The following is an 18181-nucleotide window of genomic DNA, read 5'->3' as shown; positions in this document are numbered from 1 at the left end:
AACCCTGATATACCTTGCTCCCTAGAAAATTGGATGAGGCTAAGGCAAGGCGCCTTGCATCCTTCCCTTCTTCTCTATGTGCCAGCTGGCACAATTTCTGTAAGGAGTATGACTGCAAGGAGTATCATGGTGTCTGTCTCCAAGAGCTATTACACAAGCCTCACAGAACTAAGTTAGATTAAACTCCTCACTGGAGATCCAGCAATGGTGCAGTGCAGTGTGGCTTCTTCAGCACATCTGAAGGCAGATCCATACTGGCAGTAGGATGCAAAGTGGTGCAAGCAGTCGTGCAGTGGCTTCAAATGCACTGTATGGCAGGAATTACGTCTTCAGTGGCTGGGTGGCCAAACCTATAAGCTAACACACTTTAATTGCCATTAAGAATTTTCACCTAATGCATTTTCCATTAACCATCAAGTGTGTTCATGGCTTCTTGAATCCTCGACAACTGGACTGGAAACACATCATGTAGAGTCCATTTCGGAAGTGATAATATGGCTCAGGGTCATGGCAGCTCACTACTTTTTAGTTTTGACATATAGCCAAGATTTTGAGGTTCACTCAGCTTGGCAATCTAACTCACTTTATATAGTTGTCATGCTTCCCTAAGAACTAGTGGATTAATTCAGTGTTTTAAAAGAACCATTAATTTGGGAAAAGTTTATTTTGATCATGTCTGTCACATACAGGACTCTTCTTCCTCACTTCCAGTCATTTTTCTCCCTCTCACCATGTTTCTGTGCCTGTGGTATTCTCAGCACTTGTAAAGCCACAGGCATTTGTAGGACATGAGAATACCAAATTTCCTCTCCCTTTTTCATGTCTAGACTACCTTAAAAGTCTCTCTTGTCTTTTTAGCTATTCAGTAACCCAGTGGTTCCAGCTAATGCTGTCCCAAGATTTAAGAAAGAAGCAAGCAGAGATAGTCTGGCTTTCAAATCCCTACAGGAGCCCCATTTGGGCTATTTTTTTTTTTATTTAGTCTTTTTTATTCAGAGCATTAAAGTTTTCCTGCCAAAACCAAGGACTTGGATAATTCCGGTGGCTGTATGTGGTTACTTCACTTCTTAGGGTAAATAATCTCTGAAACAATCTCTTTGACAGAACCAACTTGGCTGTCAGCTGCCGGTGAGGTGTGCTTGAGATTGAATGTAAGAACGCAGTGGTCTGGCTGTGGCTTATAAATCCAGCACACCCCAGCAAGTGTGGTTGTGTTGTGCTCTGATTTCTTAGTGTCACCGAAGTAAAAATCATGGGTTGGAATTGTGGTCTTTCTGAAATCAAAGGCAGATTTTCTGTTGATTGCAGTGGGGCAAGTAATACTTTCCTCGCCAGTCTGTTTAGGTGTGGAGATAAAGCTTGTTTTACTTTACTTTGCTTTTAATTTGGACTGACTTGTGTGGTAGCTGTTAATGAGTGAGAAGTAACAGTATACATTCTGGCAAAGACATGTACACACAACCGGAGGAGCAGATATTTTTAGATGCATTGTCAAATTGCATCTAATATTAGAGCAGGCTTGATTTGCAATGGCTAAGTTTAAGGCTTTAAAGGCTATCTAGAATTAAGTCAGGTTTGTCACTGAAACCAGCAGAGAAGCTAAGGAGCACTTGTTTCACTAGCTCATCTATTTCCTTATTTAGAGCTCAGTCTTGTCCTTCGCCTGGTGCAAATCCAGTCCAGGATGATGGGAGGTGTAAATCACAGAGACCCAGTCTCCTCAGGGGCAGTGTTTTCCTTTCCCTTCCTATTTTAAGCTTTGTGTGTTACTCGTAGTGGAGAATGTGATCCAAAAGCTCAGAACTGGTAGTTTGTTACTGTTTAAAATGCTGAAACGTGCTGTATTTCAATTAAAAAAAAAGTTTGTTAGTGTCCTGCACTGACTGCTACTGTAATGCAATGCAGGGACGGCTGAACCAGGCACTTTGGGAACCGGCTATCTTCCACCGGGGTCAGGCTTTCAAATGGTTTCTCTGACCTATTGATACAGTATTTAATTTCTCTGTGCTTTTGGCAGGTTTGTTGCCTAGGAGAAACATTAACACTAATGAACTTTAATGCAGGTGCCTTAGGAGTCTCAAAACCAGTTTCATGAGAGCTGTTTATTTTACAGAGAGAATTATAGCTTTTAGATGGTTATTCTTAGCCCTCAATCAACATTGTGAGAACTGGTACTGGCTGCAAAATATACTCTGATTTCAGTTTGTAGATTTAAGTGGGAAAAGACCTTACAGGTAGTGGGCAGGAGTGTAAGCTTTAGAAGCATTTCTTCACTATTAACATGGAAATCACCTCTACAAAATGTGCCTGTTGTGGTTACTGCAAATGTCAAGTTAATAAAAGGAAGCTATTTTCCAGGGGAGCACTTATTTGGTATATTTGACAGCACTTTGAATACAATTCAGTTTTGGTCTTTCTGTGCAAAATGATCCTTATGAACAGCAATAGGGGAGCAGAACTCTGCTAATATTTAAAAATATTTTTTCTCGAAATCAGGCTACACCAATGCAAAAATTGTAACCCAAGCAGCACATAAGATCTTGTCTGACAATTCCGTTGCCCCATTTTTGAGTTCCAGTCTTGGCTTCCAAGTCATCCTTTTGATGTTTGATTTCAATTGTGCTGTCTGTAACTTACATTTGCTTTTTGCCCGTTATGAAATCATACTGCAGACAGCTGTGGCACACTGAGTTTTAGTACCATAGAATGGATACTCTTTCCCATGCCTAGTTTTCTACTTTGAAAGAAGATTAATCCACAATTGGCTTGGCTCTCTACAGTATGAATTTGTAAAGGGGCTTATGTTCTGGGCAAGGCCAGCCAGGGAAACTGGAGGTAGTACTCAGCTACCAAGAAGCTGGATTAATTATGGCTCCTTGCACTGTTTTTCCTCAGTGCCAATCTCACACCATTCACACTTCCATTCTGACAGTGTTTTCTGGTACAGTTGTAATCACAGTTCAAGAACTTGACAGGTGAAAGCATTTCTAATGACAGTTAACTAGATTATGTCAAAGTGCCCAAATCATGTTGATGTTGACGTTGACCTGGAATGTAGCTGTAAAACCATTCTTAGAAATATGTGCTGTGTTTAAAATGCAGCTCAGCCTGAAGCTGTGCCCAACAGCACTTTAAACAACTTTTGCCTTTGTCGAGTCTAGAGATAAGACCAAGTGCCTTCTTGGCTGTGAACACATGCTTTTGGTTGCATCCCCTGCTTGAGTCCCAAAGAGCTTAGGCAGCAGCTGCGTTAGCGGCAAGCCAACAGAGAAAGCAGAGTGGGGCCCCATCTCATCTCAGTGCTGCCCAGGCTTCCAGAGAGTCAGTGACTAACCAAAAATCATACACCCTGATGTTGTTAAAAATGGCACACAGACCCAGCCCTGGTGTGACCCAGACTTTTGTGAGGTTCTCCAAAGATGAGGAGTGGAGAAGCTGCTGGCTGGCAGAGCTCTCAGGGTTACCAGCCAGCTGATTCAGGCAGGGTATGCATGGAGCTTGGTGCAGTTGGAAACATTTAGTACTGTAAACACTGTGCTCATATGCTCAGGGCTGGACATCATTATCTTTTTCACCTCTGCAGTCTGTTTGTTAAATAGGTCATGGTAAAGTTTTTGCCCGTAATCTGTGTGTGAACTGTAAAGCATAGTTGGAATGAGCTTTAGTTTGCCAATTTGTGCACTATATGGGAAGCCCTCTAGATTTATAATACTGTTATAAAGGGGCTGAGCTGGGTTCAGTACGGGGACAGCTGTCATGTGCAGGGTGTGCTTCTGTGTAATTTTGATCAGAGTGGATTTTCTCATCATCTGCTTTTGGCATTCTCTTTTGCCAAGGATTAAAGGGGAAAAGCAAAAAGTAAAGTTCGAGTCTGTAGATGTTTCATGAGCTGAGTGCTGCTGTTAAATTCACAGGTTCTAAGGAGACCCCTGCTTAGGAAGAATTAAAATGTTAAACCAAATGCTGGCCCTGAATTTTCAGAGTGGTGTCTAGATCTTTAATCCTCCAGTAATACACTATCTAGCAGGTTATATTTGTTTATGAGTCTGTATTTAACCATAAAATTAACAGACTATTTTGGGGTGGCAGTTGCATAAAAACTGTGTAACGCTTATTTTAATTCCTATGATTTTGCCTAGCCATAAGCATTTGAAATTTGGATCTCTTAGCGTTATTCTTTGAAGGTTTGAAGTACCAGTGATTCATTCATTCAGTACCTGATAGTTATTGCCCAATTGGATGTAAGGTCTCAGGACAATATGTGCAAAGGAAAACTTAGGTGGTCACATGGAACAATACTGTATTACAAGAAACTGTGGGAGGGGAAGCTATAGCTGACAGCAATATGAGTTGTCTGCAGGAAACTCAGTTGGATTTGCTTCTATTCAGTATCATTTTCTTTTCTAGAATTATGTGTGTCTTCTCTCACCTTTGTTCTAGATTGTTTTCAATGTAATTTCATTCCACTTTTTAATACCTATCACTTTTCTATTGGTCCTATAGTAAAAGAAGCCTATGTAACATTGATTAAGTTTATCAACATTGAAAAGAAAGGAAATAAAATGTCTTACAGTAACAGTGTGAGCAAGGGAGCATCTGTGCTTAAGAGACAGAAAAAGAAGCCAACAGTTTCCTATTAGTACCTGTGAGTAATCTGTCAGGAGGATGAGTCCTCTCACCACGTTAATGGGATCTCCAGTTGCTGAGAACATTTTAGACATTAAATCACCGTACCCTTCGAAAAATGTAACTGGCCTGAGTTGGACATCAAACAGAATGGCTGACATGCCAGCAAAGGAGTCCAGGTTTTCCTCGCCTTCATCAGGAGTGGCAGCGATTATGGACTCCAGACCTTGAGCTTCAATCACCACCTAAAAAGCAACAGTGATACAGAATCAATGCAAAAACTCTGCCTACCCCAGGCTGCTAAGAACCCTCCACATTTTCTTGATGTCCAAGAGCCTAATTCTAATTTATGTAGCTGTAGGTGAAAAGGTATGAAGTTAAGACTTAAGTGAAATACGTAGAGCAGCTAGAAAAATGGAAAGTAAAATAGTGCCATGGTGTATTTTTTTCCCTTCAGATGCAGGCAGAATTTGCCCTCATGCAGATCACAATCCTGAACCTACTTTTCTTTCAAACAAAATTTCCTGCATTCATATTCATATCCATTTCCACAGACATTTGTGAGAAAAAGCCAAAGATGTTCCACTGCATGATTTTTCATCCTGCAGAAATTTAGGAGGATTACAATATTGAAGATACTTGCCAACATTAAGAAAAGCCCAAAACAGAGGAAACTCATTTAAATCTCTTTGATTCATACTTCTGATCTACTCCTTTTAATTCCATTCTGTGATATATCCAAAACACAGGGCTTGATTTTACAAATTCACAAATCTTTTACTGATTGCAGCAGATAAACAGTATAGGCTTTAACCAGAGAGAGAACTTGATACAAGATATGGAACAAAACATCTGTCTACTGGTTAGGGCAGACGTGTCTCATTGGCTGTTGGGGATTTTTTTTTCTTCTTTTAATGGCTTTTTCTCTACCAAGTGCAGCAAACCTGATGGTTTTAAGCATTAGCTGAATTGATCTGGAAGCTATAAGAAGAGGACCACATCCTGGCTTATTTATTATGTACTGTGTGGAAATTACCTGGCTGACATGAAGTTCAGCACTTCTGTCAAAAACATGGATGTTCAGGTTACTTCTCCTTAAAATGCCAGAGCCTGAATAGAGGATGTCAAAGCTGTATGTGGATGATACATCAGGACCACCTTAATAAAAGAAGAAAGAAGGTACCTGTGACTAAACTAGAGGATTAATCAAATGTTTCAGAATACAAGCAGCGTTAAAAGGCAGTTTCATGGTTACATACGTGTAATATAGCCAGAGTAGGCAGAGGAAGAGCCCATCTTGGAGAAGCGATCATAGTTATGAGCACGCATGTCCTTCAGAACTTGTCGAACTGTTTTGCTGTGGTATTTCAAAACAAGCAAACAAACAAAAACATAGAGATAAAAATGTTACCTTACCAAACGCATTACTGTTCCTTAGAGTATCAAATTTGAGAGAGGGTGAATTTCCCAGTAGGAGAGAGGGTCTTAAAAACAGTCACATTTTCCCACTAAAAATCTACCCCAACCTAGAGCCTCTTTTCCAAGTTCAGCTACTCCCTGCAGTCATGGGTAGAAAGGCAAGCAAAGGTCTTGCTTTAAAATTAATTGTGTTGAGAAGAGATATTTTGATTATTTTCATTCTAGTGCTGTGATGTTTAATTTTTTTCTGTTCACTGATTCTTAAAATATAATAGCAAGGGCCCCACTGAGGGAATTAAGACCAAGAGATGACATTTCTTACAGTAATGCAAGTTAGATGCCTAATTCTTATTTGTAACTCTGAAGATGTGACGAGCAATTAAATGAATGGCATTGAAATGCAGGGATTTATTCTGAAATATCAATACTTAAAAGTGACACAAAAATCAGGCATCCTTTTATATTCTCCTTAAATTTTACAGTACTAAATAATGAGAACCTGTGTGTTCTTTCATTTTCTGCAAAGCAGTAAGGATAAGCTGTATTTATTTATACTGAAATTAATGTACCTTGAAGGCATTTCAAAGTGAAGTATATCTTGTATCATGGAAAGCATGTACTTGTTCATTTCCAGAGGCAGTTCACCAATGGACAGCAGGATGTTTTTCACTTCCATGTAGGATGGGTTACTGTTTAAGATGATAGCAGCTGCAGTGGTTCGCACTGTCTTTTCATGGACTTTATGGTTCTGGTGGTATATCCTGTTCATTGTTTTCTTCACCTGGTCAGGAAACAGATTATTCAGTTAGTGCTCATACAGATTACTGGGCAAAGTACAGATTGGAATCTCATTTATAGTATCATTTTAAGCTAGCTCCATAGCTAGGGCTAATGCACAAGGATGTATTTTCAGCACCCTGTTTTTCATGGTCCTTTTGGCATGTACAAGACGTGTATAGCTCGGTGACCACATGGGCAAGTGGTGCATTTGTCATGTTCTCGTAGCCACAGTCCAAATACAGCCTTCCACACTGATTTTCACAGCAGGGCTGTAAATAAGTAGGAGCCCAAAGATCAAATACTGTGGCAGTGATACGGTCAAGAGAGAAATTTCCTTGACTGTTAAGGGAATGTGTATTTTTTAAAAATTAATAATCTTTTAATTTTAATTTTCTGGATAGTGCCTGTGGTGGCCTCACATCCCTGAGAAGATTGCAACACACCTTCATTACAGGTAAGTCCATGGAAAGCCATTCAGAATCATAGAATCACAGAATAATTTAGGTCGGAAAAGACCTTTAAAATCAATAAGTCCAACCCCCAACAAAGCTCTGCCGATCCACCACTAAACCATGTCCCCAAGCACCACATCTACATGTGTTTAAATACATCCAGGCATGGTGACTTAACCACTTCCCTGAGAAGCCTGCTCAAATGCTTGACAACCCTTTTGGTGAAGCATTTTTTGCTAATATCCAGTCTAAACCTGCCCTGGCACAACTTGAGGCCATTTCCTCTTGTCCTAGGTCTTTTACCCTTCTATTACTTCATATGTTCTCCCTGCCTATGTGAAAGCATAAGAAAGAACAGGGGTTTCACAGGTACCCACGCATTCCTAACATCTCCTGCACATTACAGAGATGCAATGCTATTGTGAACAGAGCCCGGTTTTCCCTGCTGACTGCCTGCCACCTTCAATGGCTGTGGGTGACTCTGGAGCCAAACACTCACTAGCACTGACAGACTGGGAGCTGGGATTTGGCAAACAGGACCATAGAATGTTTTCTGGCCAGAACTGAAGTGTGTATAGTAACTTTCAGGAGAAAAAAAAGACATACGTGGGACGTCGTTAAAAAGAACAGAACTAACAAATAAACTCTGTTAATTTATACTTTATGGTTAATACTGTCTCTGGCACTTCTTGGGCAGTATAGTTTCTTACCTCTTTGGTGAGGAGAGAAGGATCATATCTCTGTAAGGCAGTAGCTGCAAGATTGCTGATGGGCCCTTCTTCTGACTCAGCATACTTCAGAAGCAGTGGAATTGCTTCTGGAAGGAGTGCATTCTTCAGTGCCAGCAGGTACATCCTCACATTGTCATCTTTCTTAGCCTTCTCCAGTCTATTTAGAATCAGCCGTTTGGCTTCCACAACAGCCTAAAGAAAATCAACAGTATGTTTAAATGGTGATGATATATCCACGTTTTCCCCCTGCAGAAACAGGAGGGGCAGGGCTGGGTTTTAGAACGTTTTTGTTTCAAAGCATCATTGTATAGGGTTAGAAAAGGTGTAATTTGTAGACTGTATGTCAATTACTTCCTTCAAGCATAACCAAAGTGACTATAACCACAGTGACACCTAATCCATAGATTTATCATTTGCTGGCTGCTTCTGCCCTGACTCAGGGACTTCACAGGTTTTACTTGTGGGGCCAACAAGTTCCCCCCAAAAAAGACAAGGGAACTGTTCTTTAGTGCTTCATAATATAATGTTATAAAGGTGCCTGGCAATAAACAGGTGAAGGAAAAAGGGAATCCTAAAGGCCATTCAGGTGCTGTGTGCCTTTTCAGCAGAGTGCTGCCATCCCAAACAGCACAGATCCAGCAGGCTGCAGCATCTTGCCTTATCATCTTCTTCCTCTATCATCAGCACCTACTCAATCCATGGACCAGTTGATAGCCTTGATCAATGAGTTTTCTTCACAGAGCTGAAATAACCTAAGGTTACGCCAAATATTAAATAGATCTTATGTCCCCCAGGGTTTCTCTGAGGACATGCAAAGATTTTGGGCGACAAAGCACAGTACTTCCACTGCTGACAGACTAGGCAGTGAGAAAAAGTTCTGTCAAACAAAGGTGAATTGGGAGAAATTCAGAGAAATTCACAAGAAAGAAACCAGATTAAAGCCTAAAGCTGACTAAGTAGATGTCATTGATTAAAAAAAAATCCTTTCTCCATCAAACACAGGCATTTATGGGCTTGTTTTAAAAGAGGGGGGAATATGCTGCCCTTGTCTCTCATGCTCTCCTAGGAACAGCAGCAGGCATCATTCACATGTGTTGCAGACCAGAATTTGGCCAGCAGTGAACAGCAAATACTCACTGGAAGCTTGCAGCCTTCTCTTTCACATAGCTTTCTGATGAGTGCTCCCATGACAATAACAAGAGTTTCCCTGATTTCTTCATTTGCGATATCACCCTTGAACTTAGCCTGTTATGAAAAAGCAACGCTATTAGTTTCTCTGTCTAAATACGATGAACCACAATCTGTAGTGGGCTGAAGACCCTCCCTCATTGCCCGTGAACACTAGTGCAATGCACAGGCAGCGATGACCGCAATGGCCCAGGCTCAGGCTAAGCATAGCACTGCTCCGTCATTTTACATTAAAACATTTTCCCCTTGAGTGACGATCAGTGTCTTAAACAGTAGATTGTTTATGAAGCTATGTTGTTGTTTTCTTAAAAAAAAAAAAGGAATATTAAATGGTTACAGGACTCTGATAAACTTTTTCATCCTCAAATTATTTTGCTAACACTCAGAATGATGCTTGTTTTTGAAGTACCAAATTTGGTAACATTTTACAAAGTAAATAGACTTTCTGTCTGGACTTATAAATTTTGGTTGTTTCCAAGCTATATGCTACTGGCAGACTTAAAGGAAACCATAGAAGGGATAAAGATAAAGGGATAAAACTGCAAATAATATCAGTTGTTTCTTATTCTCTTCCCCCTTGACGAAAGGAAGACTCAAGAGTATTAAATCAGTTGTATTTGTTTTGTCCATTGACTTACAGTTAAAGATTTCAGGAGCATTTCATTGGGATGAGAAGCAAATCCACAGGCATACAGGAATCGCTCCTGCAGAATTGAAGTGCTTGCATCCTTAAAGTCAAGAAACTCCAGCATGGCCTCCAGCGATGCTGGAGTCTGAGCGGATGTTACAGCATCCACTACCTGTGGACTATAAAGAAGTGGAAATGAACGTATCATTGTAATGAGCTAAAAAATACTGAAAAGACTTTGCTGTATAAAATTAAAGAAGTTAATATGCTGAAAGATCTCTTCATTGCATGTAAGAGACAGAATTTTTTACTCTTTTTGGAAAAAACTCTGTCCCTGAATACTTCCAGCTCAAAATGGCAGATGAACTCCAGAAATTATCTATATCATGGATAATAATATTTGAATTTATGCAAATACTGGACCAAAAAAGCATTAAAAAAAACCCAGATCCATCCAGACCATCTTAAAATTCACAGGGCAAGATAGTCAATGGAAAAAAAGTGTTTTATTTCTACATATACAATGGCAACTAGAAAACAGACTTCTACACTAACAGAGTTACTCTCAGGTTTATCCCTATTGTTAAGAACTGCTATAATTTGTTTGAAAGATCCTGACTGTATGGTGGGATTTGGAAATGCTTTTCAACTCCTAAGTCTAGGTGCGCATACTGTTCACACCCAAACTCTAGTATGAGGACAATATCCAGGGGTGAACCACCAACCTCTTTGCTGTATTGCCATTTGAAGGAAACAAATGGGCAAGTCAAGAACAAGTTATACAGTGTTTCAGGTCAAGCTATTGGGTTGAGAACCCTTAAGTAAGCTACAAAGCATGTTTGCCTTGCATTGTAGATACAATCTTGGTGGCTGAAGAGTGTGCTGCAAATATATTATATTACAAAACCAAACACAGCTTTTAAAAAGGTGTATCCTTTTTCTGTAGACAATACTGAATACTGGTTTTGCATTGCTAGGACATCACCTCATGAACTGAATCTGTTTGCGTGCCATTTGCTCTTCAGCAGTTTCAAGTAACTTAAACCTTTTGAAAGCTTGTTCATGGTGACTTACAGAAGTTCATTATTTTCACTTCTAATAACCTGCAGTATCTCCTCTTTTGTAGCTTTTCTGATGTTCTGAATGAAGGACAGAAAGCTTCTTGCTGCTTCAGCTTTGGAAAGTTTTTCAGGATACATATGTTCTCTGATGGTCTGCCAGTGTTCAGAAAGCTGCAAAATAATTCACATTATGTCAAATCTCTCAGATTGTTTAATTTCTCAAAATCAGACTTACTGAATGCAGATATGTGGACCAGCTATTGCTTATATTAGGTTAAATCCAATAGAAAGCTGTTCCTTTAGTTAAAGATTTGGTTTATGATATTCCAACAAAAAGATGTTTGAAACATTTTTACAGCTTTCTCTCTCTTCCAGCATTTTAGTATTTTCCAGATAACGTGTATTGCCTTAAATGCAATCTATTTTGGAACAGAATGTGAGTATTTCTACTGCTGGAATACAGTGAATTCTCTTGTCTTGCAAATTTACTGTCCTTCCATATCCACTCCCGTACGAAACTGGTGTGGGTATTTTGACCTTTCCTCTCTCATTTGCCTTTGCCTCTGTTATCTCCAATTATCGAGAACATTCCTTGGTTCTTTGCAGCAACGTTTACTGCAGTTTTCCCAACTGGGAAATAACACTAGCACCCATTTGACCTTTACTAAAATACTTCCCCTCTTCATGGGTTTTGTATTAGGCAATAACACTTGAACCTGCTGGCAAATAGAAATATCATTCAGCAGTACAGAGTGTAATTTCCATCAACTGTAACAAACAATAATTAGGCAACAATGATTGAGACATAGGATATTTCCTGAGGATTAATGACCAGCTGGGAGGAGCTCATGTTCTGAGGCACAGATGGGTCTGTTAACCTCAACTGGTGATTAGTGCTTAGCACCAAGGTCAGTGTGGCTATTATAAGCTGAAATTGGGTAAATATATGGGGCACTTTCTATTCCACCTGTTGAAGTTGCACCATAGCCTGGCAAAAAAATCTCTAACCTCATTAATCCTGTATTTTCTCCTGTGCAGAAGCCCAGCTGTGTGAGCTGCTCTTAGTCAGCTTAACCCATACACTAGAGAGGAGCAAGGTGGGAGATGTGAGCTGCAGCCTTCTCAAGCAAAAGGGAGTGGAAACCAAGTCTTCCTCTTTGGGGGGGTTCTTTTGAATGGTTAATTCAACTGTGACAAGGAGCAGCTGCTGTCTCCTGCAGTGACCATGACTTTAAAAAACAGCATTCACTGCATTTGCCTGAGGTCAATATCAGGCAGTTTGGGTTGAATACCCTAAGGATTCAGGCACAGATGCATGCATTTCCAAATGGCAACTCAGCTGAGCTTGGACATGAATCTCTTTCTCTCTGACAGAGGGATCAGACCAGAGGTCTTGTGGACACTCTAGGAAAATTCAAGCCAAATCAAGTGGTCCTAAACTGAACAGGAGCTGGTTTTGAATGTCAGTGCCTGACAACTGCCTTACCAACCCATGAAAGTTGGCTGCACAAGACAGAACAAACTCACTGTCAAATGGAAGGGGCAAGCATCTGTTCCTGGAGGAACCATGAGCATAAAAGTAAATGTAAGAACCATGAGATCTTCTGAAAAAAGTATGTTTTATCACACCTACACATAGAAATGTAGACCTAAATTTAAACATAAATGTTGACCATAACCTCACAGAAGCTAGTGCTACCATTTGTAAAGTGGGGATAGTAACAGTTATTTTACCTAATTCATAAAGACAGAGATAAGACCTGTTACGATTTTAAAAGAGTTTTGAAAACATAAAACTATAGGGCATACTATGTCAGCATGGCACTAAAGTATACTATGACATATAAGTACTGAATGTTATGTTGCTGCTTTGGATACAGTGTTCTGTTTATAGACTCTATCTTTTCATAGCAGTTACTGTAAAATACAGTGAGAAATCGGGACTTCATTCTCATCGTGCCATTAGGTTTATAACAACATAGTTCAGTCCCCAGACAGTGCTCTGGAATTATACCCTGTGTTCGTTATCCGGGTCTGGAAATTATCTCTGTAACTATTATGAAAAACTCAGTTCCAAGGGACAAACTGGTCAGCACAAATCCTGATGGGCAGAGTCAGGGAGAAAGCACCTGTCCCTCCTCTGTTTAAGATTCCTTGATGTTCCCTGCTCTGAACTGCTCCAGCATGCATGCAGCATCATTCCCATTTCGTCTACCCCAACGTATTTTTTCATCTTCTCTGCAGCTCAACAAGCATTAGACAGGACAAAATATTACAGTGCAATGCTACTTCCAAATAACTAGCACAAGTTGCAGTATAATAAAAGTATTTGTGCTCATAAGGATTATCTCTGGAGGATTAAAATTAGATGAGCTGAGTAGAAGCCTTATCTTGCTTGCAAACACCGGCTGAGAGTAACAATCTTTAAACTTCTCACTCACTGCTGAATTCATTCTGCAATGGTAATGGCATTAAAACTGTTTGCTAACAATCAGTGTAGCAATTTATATTAGTTCATGATGTATAGCACCAATAAAACAAAAGATGATGCATTTACAGCATCAAGCTGTTATCCATATTCAGATATGTTAATTATAAAAAAACAAGATAGTATTTTTTTCCACAGGAAGAATAAGAACAGTCTTGGACTTGCCAAGAATCTTATAGCCCCATCTTATGCTTACAAAATATCTATAAGATCTTTTAAATAAAAGACTTCCTTCAGAGTCAGGCAGTAAGAAGAGTCTGGGTGTACAACCAACAAATGCTTAAAGAATGACTAACTACATTTAATTTCTAGGAGTAGTTCAGCTCCTACATGACAGGATTGTTTGTAAACAATGGACGACCACCTTAAAAGTAGTTTCCCGCTCCGTTACCCAGAGGAAATAAGCTTCTGCCAACTCAAGGGTGCCAAAGATTAGATAAAACTTTAGGATATTGTATTTTCTAGTGGGCTTGAGAAACTCCACATTCAATCTTTGAAACAGAGCAAAGGTTGGTACTTTTAAAGGTAAATCTTAAAACACCCTTGCGTGGTGGAGCACCATTGCATGACTACCTTCCTCCCCACTCCACAGTGTGTTTTATATAGCTATGTTAGATCTCTCCTAGGGGGCTACTTGGACAGAAACTTCACACTTGTTCTGCTCAGCTAACCAACCTGGCATCCAATGAGCCCATGTTTACTTACTGAAGGACACTTTTTGCATTCAGATTTGACTGGCTCTGCTACTAGTGGCACAGCAACATAACTGGGGTCCAAGGTCTTGATAACACCGGCGACTTGCTTCCCAGCGATCAGTCCAGGGCCAGCTTGCACTGATTTCAGTTCCAGCCTCTGCCTGTGGATCCATACAGTGAAAACATTGTTAGAGCTCAACTGCTACAGCAGAAATGCAGAAATCATGGCAAGATATGGCAAGATAAAAAAAACCCAAACAAACCCTCCAGAGATCAAAAATATATAACATTGACTTATTGAAGTCTTATTTTAAAATGTTCAGAATGGCAAGTCTATGGCTTCTTTAAGGTAACAGAAGTATCTGATACCAGCAGAATTACGATAGAGGTATGTGGCATAAAATACCCAAATAATAGGCTTGCCAAAGTATGGATTATAGTACCCAGTAAACAACCTTCAGTAACTATATATATTCTGACATTTTTCCTATATTGGTTAATGAGAAGATCTGGAAAGAGAGATTTCGAATGTACATTTTTTTAATATCATAACTCTAAGGAGATGCCTGAATAATTTCTCTTGTATGAATATTTCCAAACAGTCAGTGTTTTAGAATCCGGAGGCTAACACAGACCTAGGTTGCTCTGCTGCTTGCTTTGTATGCAGCAGATTTTTTTTTCTGTACTTCTGAACCTTCACATACTAGAAATGGAGATCCACTGGAAGTATTTCTTAAGAAGAAACAGAATAAATGCCTAACAAGTTTCTGCCAGTTCCAGCTGTTTTCATTTAATTTGTATGTAGTACGGTAGAGGCCTTAATCAAAGTTGGACTATGTAACATATGGATACAAAAGAAACCTAAACCCTTACCTGGAGAGCTTACTGCCTTAGATCTTGATGCTATAAGACATGCACATATAACCTGACTTGAAGCAGTAGTCCTGCTATCATCAATGACAGTCAAATTGCCCAACTTACTTTGAAACTATTTTGGCACCTGTTTTTCGCCGGAAATTCAGAAGGAAAACATAATTTTCTTCTGCCTTAATGGATTTTATGAAACTGTCTTCCAGCACATAAATTGTGGCAGATGTGGCTTTTGTACTGACATCTAAAATCTGCAAATAAATAAAAAATAAACCAGAAAAAGGGCTGACCAATACACAACAGAATAGGAAATGAGCTCTCAGTTCCAAATCAAGGCAAAACTCATAATGAAAGAGAGACTAATGAGAAAAGTGCATGTGGGTTGACAACATCTCAAACCTGTGAACTAGGTTTTCAAGAATTCTTTTTGAGACAAGAAGCCATTCACTTCTGCATGATGTGTTTCAAATTCAATAAGTACCATGGGAAAAAAGGAGGGGAGAGGGGAGGAAGTTATGGAGCAGGCTGCAACTGAGAAAATGTCTCATACTACACTTAGTTAAAAATACATTTTAAATAAAATCAGAAGGGAAATGTCTTGTAAATGAGATTGACCTTATCACACCTGGGAAGCAGAACTAGCCACTGTGCTTGATGTGTTTGTAAACAAGATGAAATCTTTGTGGCAGGTGTGAAAATCAGGAATTCAGTCATAGTGTTAAGGCATTTTATTAACAGAGCATGTGCTACCTTTGTATTTCTTTGAGCTGAGAAAGGTCAATTACGCACATGGAGAATCCCAATGCCTTAAGCATGTATCCAGCCTGCACTCAGTAGTAACCACTTAGAAGGGCATTCACTAGTAGTGGAGGACCATTAAGGCCATACAGTAGGGCTTCAGTTACCCCTACGGCACATTTCCTACATTACACCTGTGCATTGGGAAAGCCTTTGACCTTCCAGACAAGCCTGACCAGGCTCCTGTCAGGAGTCAGCATGTTGCCTGGCTTTTACTGTGTACACTAAATGCTGTGACTTAGCAGCTGAGTAAAAGGTTACAGTTGTCACTATGACTGTGACTGTACCTAGTGTTTACCTCCAAAGAATAAAGAAGTTTCACATGGATTAAAACTTCAGTACAGCCACGACAAAAGTGCTGTAAATCTGCATAGAAACTAAAACATGTTATGGACGAGATCCAAAAATTGGTGTGTAGTACTCAATGTCAGCAAAGCCAAGGTGGTTTACGGAAGAGGAGAATCCATTCCCCATTCTCCCCATGGGTACTATGCATGAAATTTGTACTGGAATGCTACAAAATGGAAATGTAGATTTTGCTTTCTGTAATGCAAGAAAGGACTTCTGAGAAAACAAGTAACAGCTACTAGGAATATATTTTAAATAGGCATAATGGATTTTACTTTGCTAAAGAAATCATACCTGGTTGTGGCTGGTAAATCCTTGGTTTTCTAATTCACAGGAGTCAAGGGCTTTTACTTTAGTAACTTGATCTTGCCGCACATGGTAAGTAGTATTGCATTTCCCAGATATATCCACCTTGGAAAAAAAGAGTTAGATTAGGGCAATTTCTTGAATTTATCTTTGGCATCCCAGAACACTTTCCAAAGACTGTTGGAATCTTGTACCTGAGTACTTTTCTCCAGTGTTGGAATCTTGTACCTGAGATGCTGCACTGTTTTGGTGTATTTACCAGCTTTGAAAGTATCAGTGCTTCTAACTACCTGCTTTGTATGGGCAGGGGTGCTTTTCATTGGATGGTAGAAAGTAACAGTTTGTTTAAAGAAAAGATGTAAGAAACATCTCATGGCTGGCATTATATTCAGTAATTTGAGTTAAATTCCAGCATTGCTCATGTAGACAGATGTAGAAATTTAACAATGTAATGCAGGTTAAATGGATGCAGCTAAACAACTGCTAACTTCGTGTGAATACTCTGTTCGATTTAAAATAGTCTAATCCATTGAATTGCTCTTGGGAATCAACTGACTTTAAACATCAATACAATTTCTTTTATAGTGACCTGGTTTAAGTTGGTTTCTTACCAACTTCTGCTGAATTGATAAAAGCATTTTAAATCAAATGGATTTCATAAATGCTTTACATTAATTGCAGCAACTTGACTTGTCACCAAATATTCAGACAAGTTTCTTTACATCCCGAACCTCAAATGCGATCAAAGGGCTAATTTCTGTCACAGGTCATTCCTTCTGAAGTCAGCGGGAGACACAGGTCTGCCTTTCAGAGAAGACCATGGTCTGCCTCCTTCTCTGATGATAATTATCTCGCCAGATATAGCATCATACCTCACGGACAGCACCAGAATGCAGCTGCAGCTGGAAAAGGCTAGCCAGACCTCTCTTAATATTTTGAGTAAAACCAGGCTCATTTTGATACGAGTAGAAGGTTTTGACCTGTAGAAATAAAAAACAAGTATATAACAAATCTGGTTAAATGACAAAGGAATTGTGAGGATTGTCTCTGGAAAACCTCTCTTTACTTTTTTTCTGATTGGGAGCTGAATTTGGACCTGTTGCCCTTATTCAAGCAAACTCCACAGGCTGCAGGGCCTGCTGATAACAGTACAAACACGTTTGGGGCTTCAGCTCTACCTAAGTATATTTTCAGTGCAGTGAGCACCTTTCTTTCCTCCTGTTAATTAGAGAGAATTTAGAAAGGAAATAGGAAACTTTACATCATTTCACAAGTGGCTAATTTTTCTGCATAATCCTCAGGTAATTCCTCCCCATGGGGGCAAAATATCTGTTGCACTTTAATCACAGGTTACAAAAACCTAGAATGAATCACAGATAAATTAGTCAGAATGACTTAAATGACGTGTCAAACACATCACAACCTTTGCACTACAGGGTCAACTGTTGTGCTTAAGCCTCTCCTCTGGTAACAAGACTTTGCACCTCCACTTTGCATTCGTGGTGCTTTAAAAGTGCACTTTTTTTCAGGAACTCTAAGTACAATCAGTGTATTATCTCAGGGCAACCCTGGAAAGTGAAATGGGTGTGCCAGGGATGAAAGTATCACACCACAGAGAAATCCTAAAAGGAATGTACAGACCCTATTACCTGAGAAAAAGCTCAAGTTTTTAATACTACATCTGAATTCTAGCGTGTGTACTGCTTAATGTATTAGAAGGAGACGTATTTTGACTGTGCTCTTCTGGTACCTCTGCCCTCATTTAGGGATGTGTACAGTTGGAAGTCAGTG

The 18181-nt window shown here is 39.6% G+C and overlaps 1 protein-coding gene across 1 annotated transcript in view; it reads right to left on the bottom strand.

The window, feature by feature from the left end:
* MTTP (microsomal triglyceride transfer protein) overlaps positions 1–18181 on the bottom strand; it is a 28925-nt gene that overhangs the window by 3675 nt on the left and 7069 nt on the right. The window contains exons 4-15 of the mRNA XM_009558549.2: positions 17263–17370; positions 16379–16495; positions 15050–15189; positions 14079–14229; positions 10899–11056; positions 9835–10003; positions 9146–9253; positions 7988–8200; positions 6615–6826; positions 5886–5983; positions 5663–5784; positions 4644–4871 (exon numbers count right to left, since the gene is read on the bottom strand). Of these exons, the coding sequence (XP_009556844.2) occupies positions 4644–4871; positions 5663–5784; positions 5886–5983; positions 6615–6826; positions 7988–8200; positions 9146–9253; positions 9835–10003; positions 10899–11056; positions 14079–14229; positions 15050–15189; positions 16379–16495; positions 17263–17370 (1824 nt within the window). The remainder of the gene's footprint in view (positions 1–4643; positions 4872–5662; positions 5785–5885; positions 5984–6614; positions 6827–7987; positions 8201–9145; positions 9254–9834; positions 10004–10898; positions 11057–14078; positions 14230–15049; positions 15190–16378; positions 16496–17262; positions 17371–18181) is intronic.

Source organism: Cuculus canorus, chromosome 4, assembly GCF_017976375.1.
Source record: "Cuculus canorus isolate bCucCan1 chromosome 4, bCucCan1.pri, whole genome shotgun sequence".
Taxonomy (NCBI): Eukaryota; Metazoa; Chordata; class Aves; order Cuculiformes; family Cuculidae; genus Cuculus; species Cuculus canorus.
The sequence above is the reverse complement of the archived record's forward strand: the minus strand, read 5'-3'. Positions and strand labels throughout refer to the sequence as shown.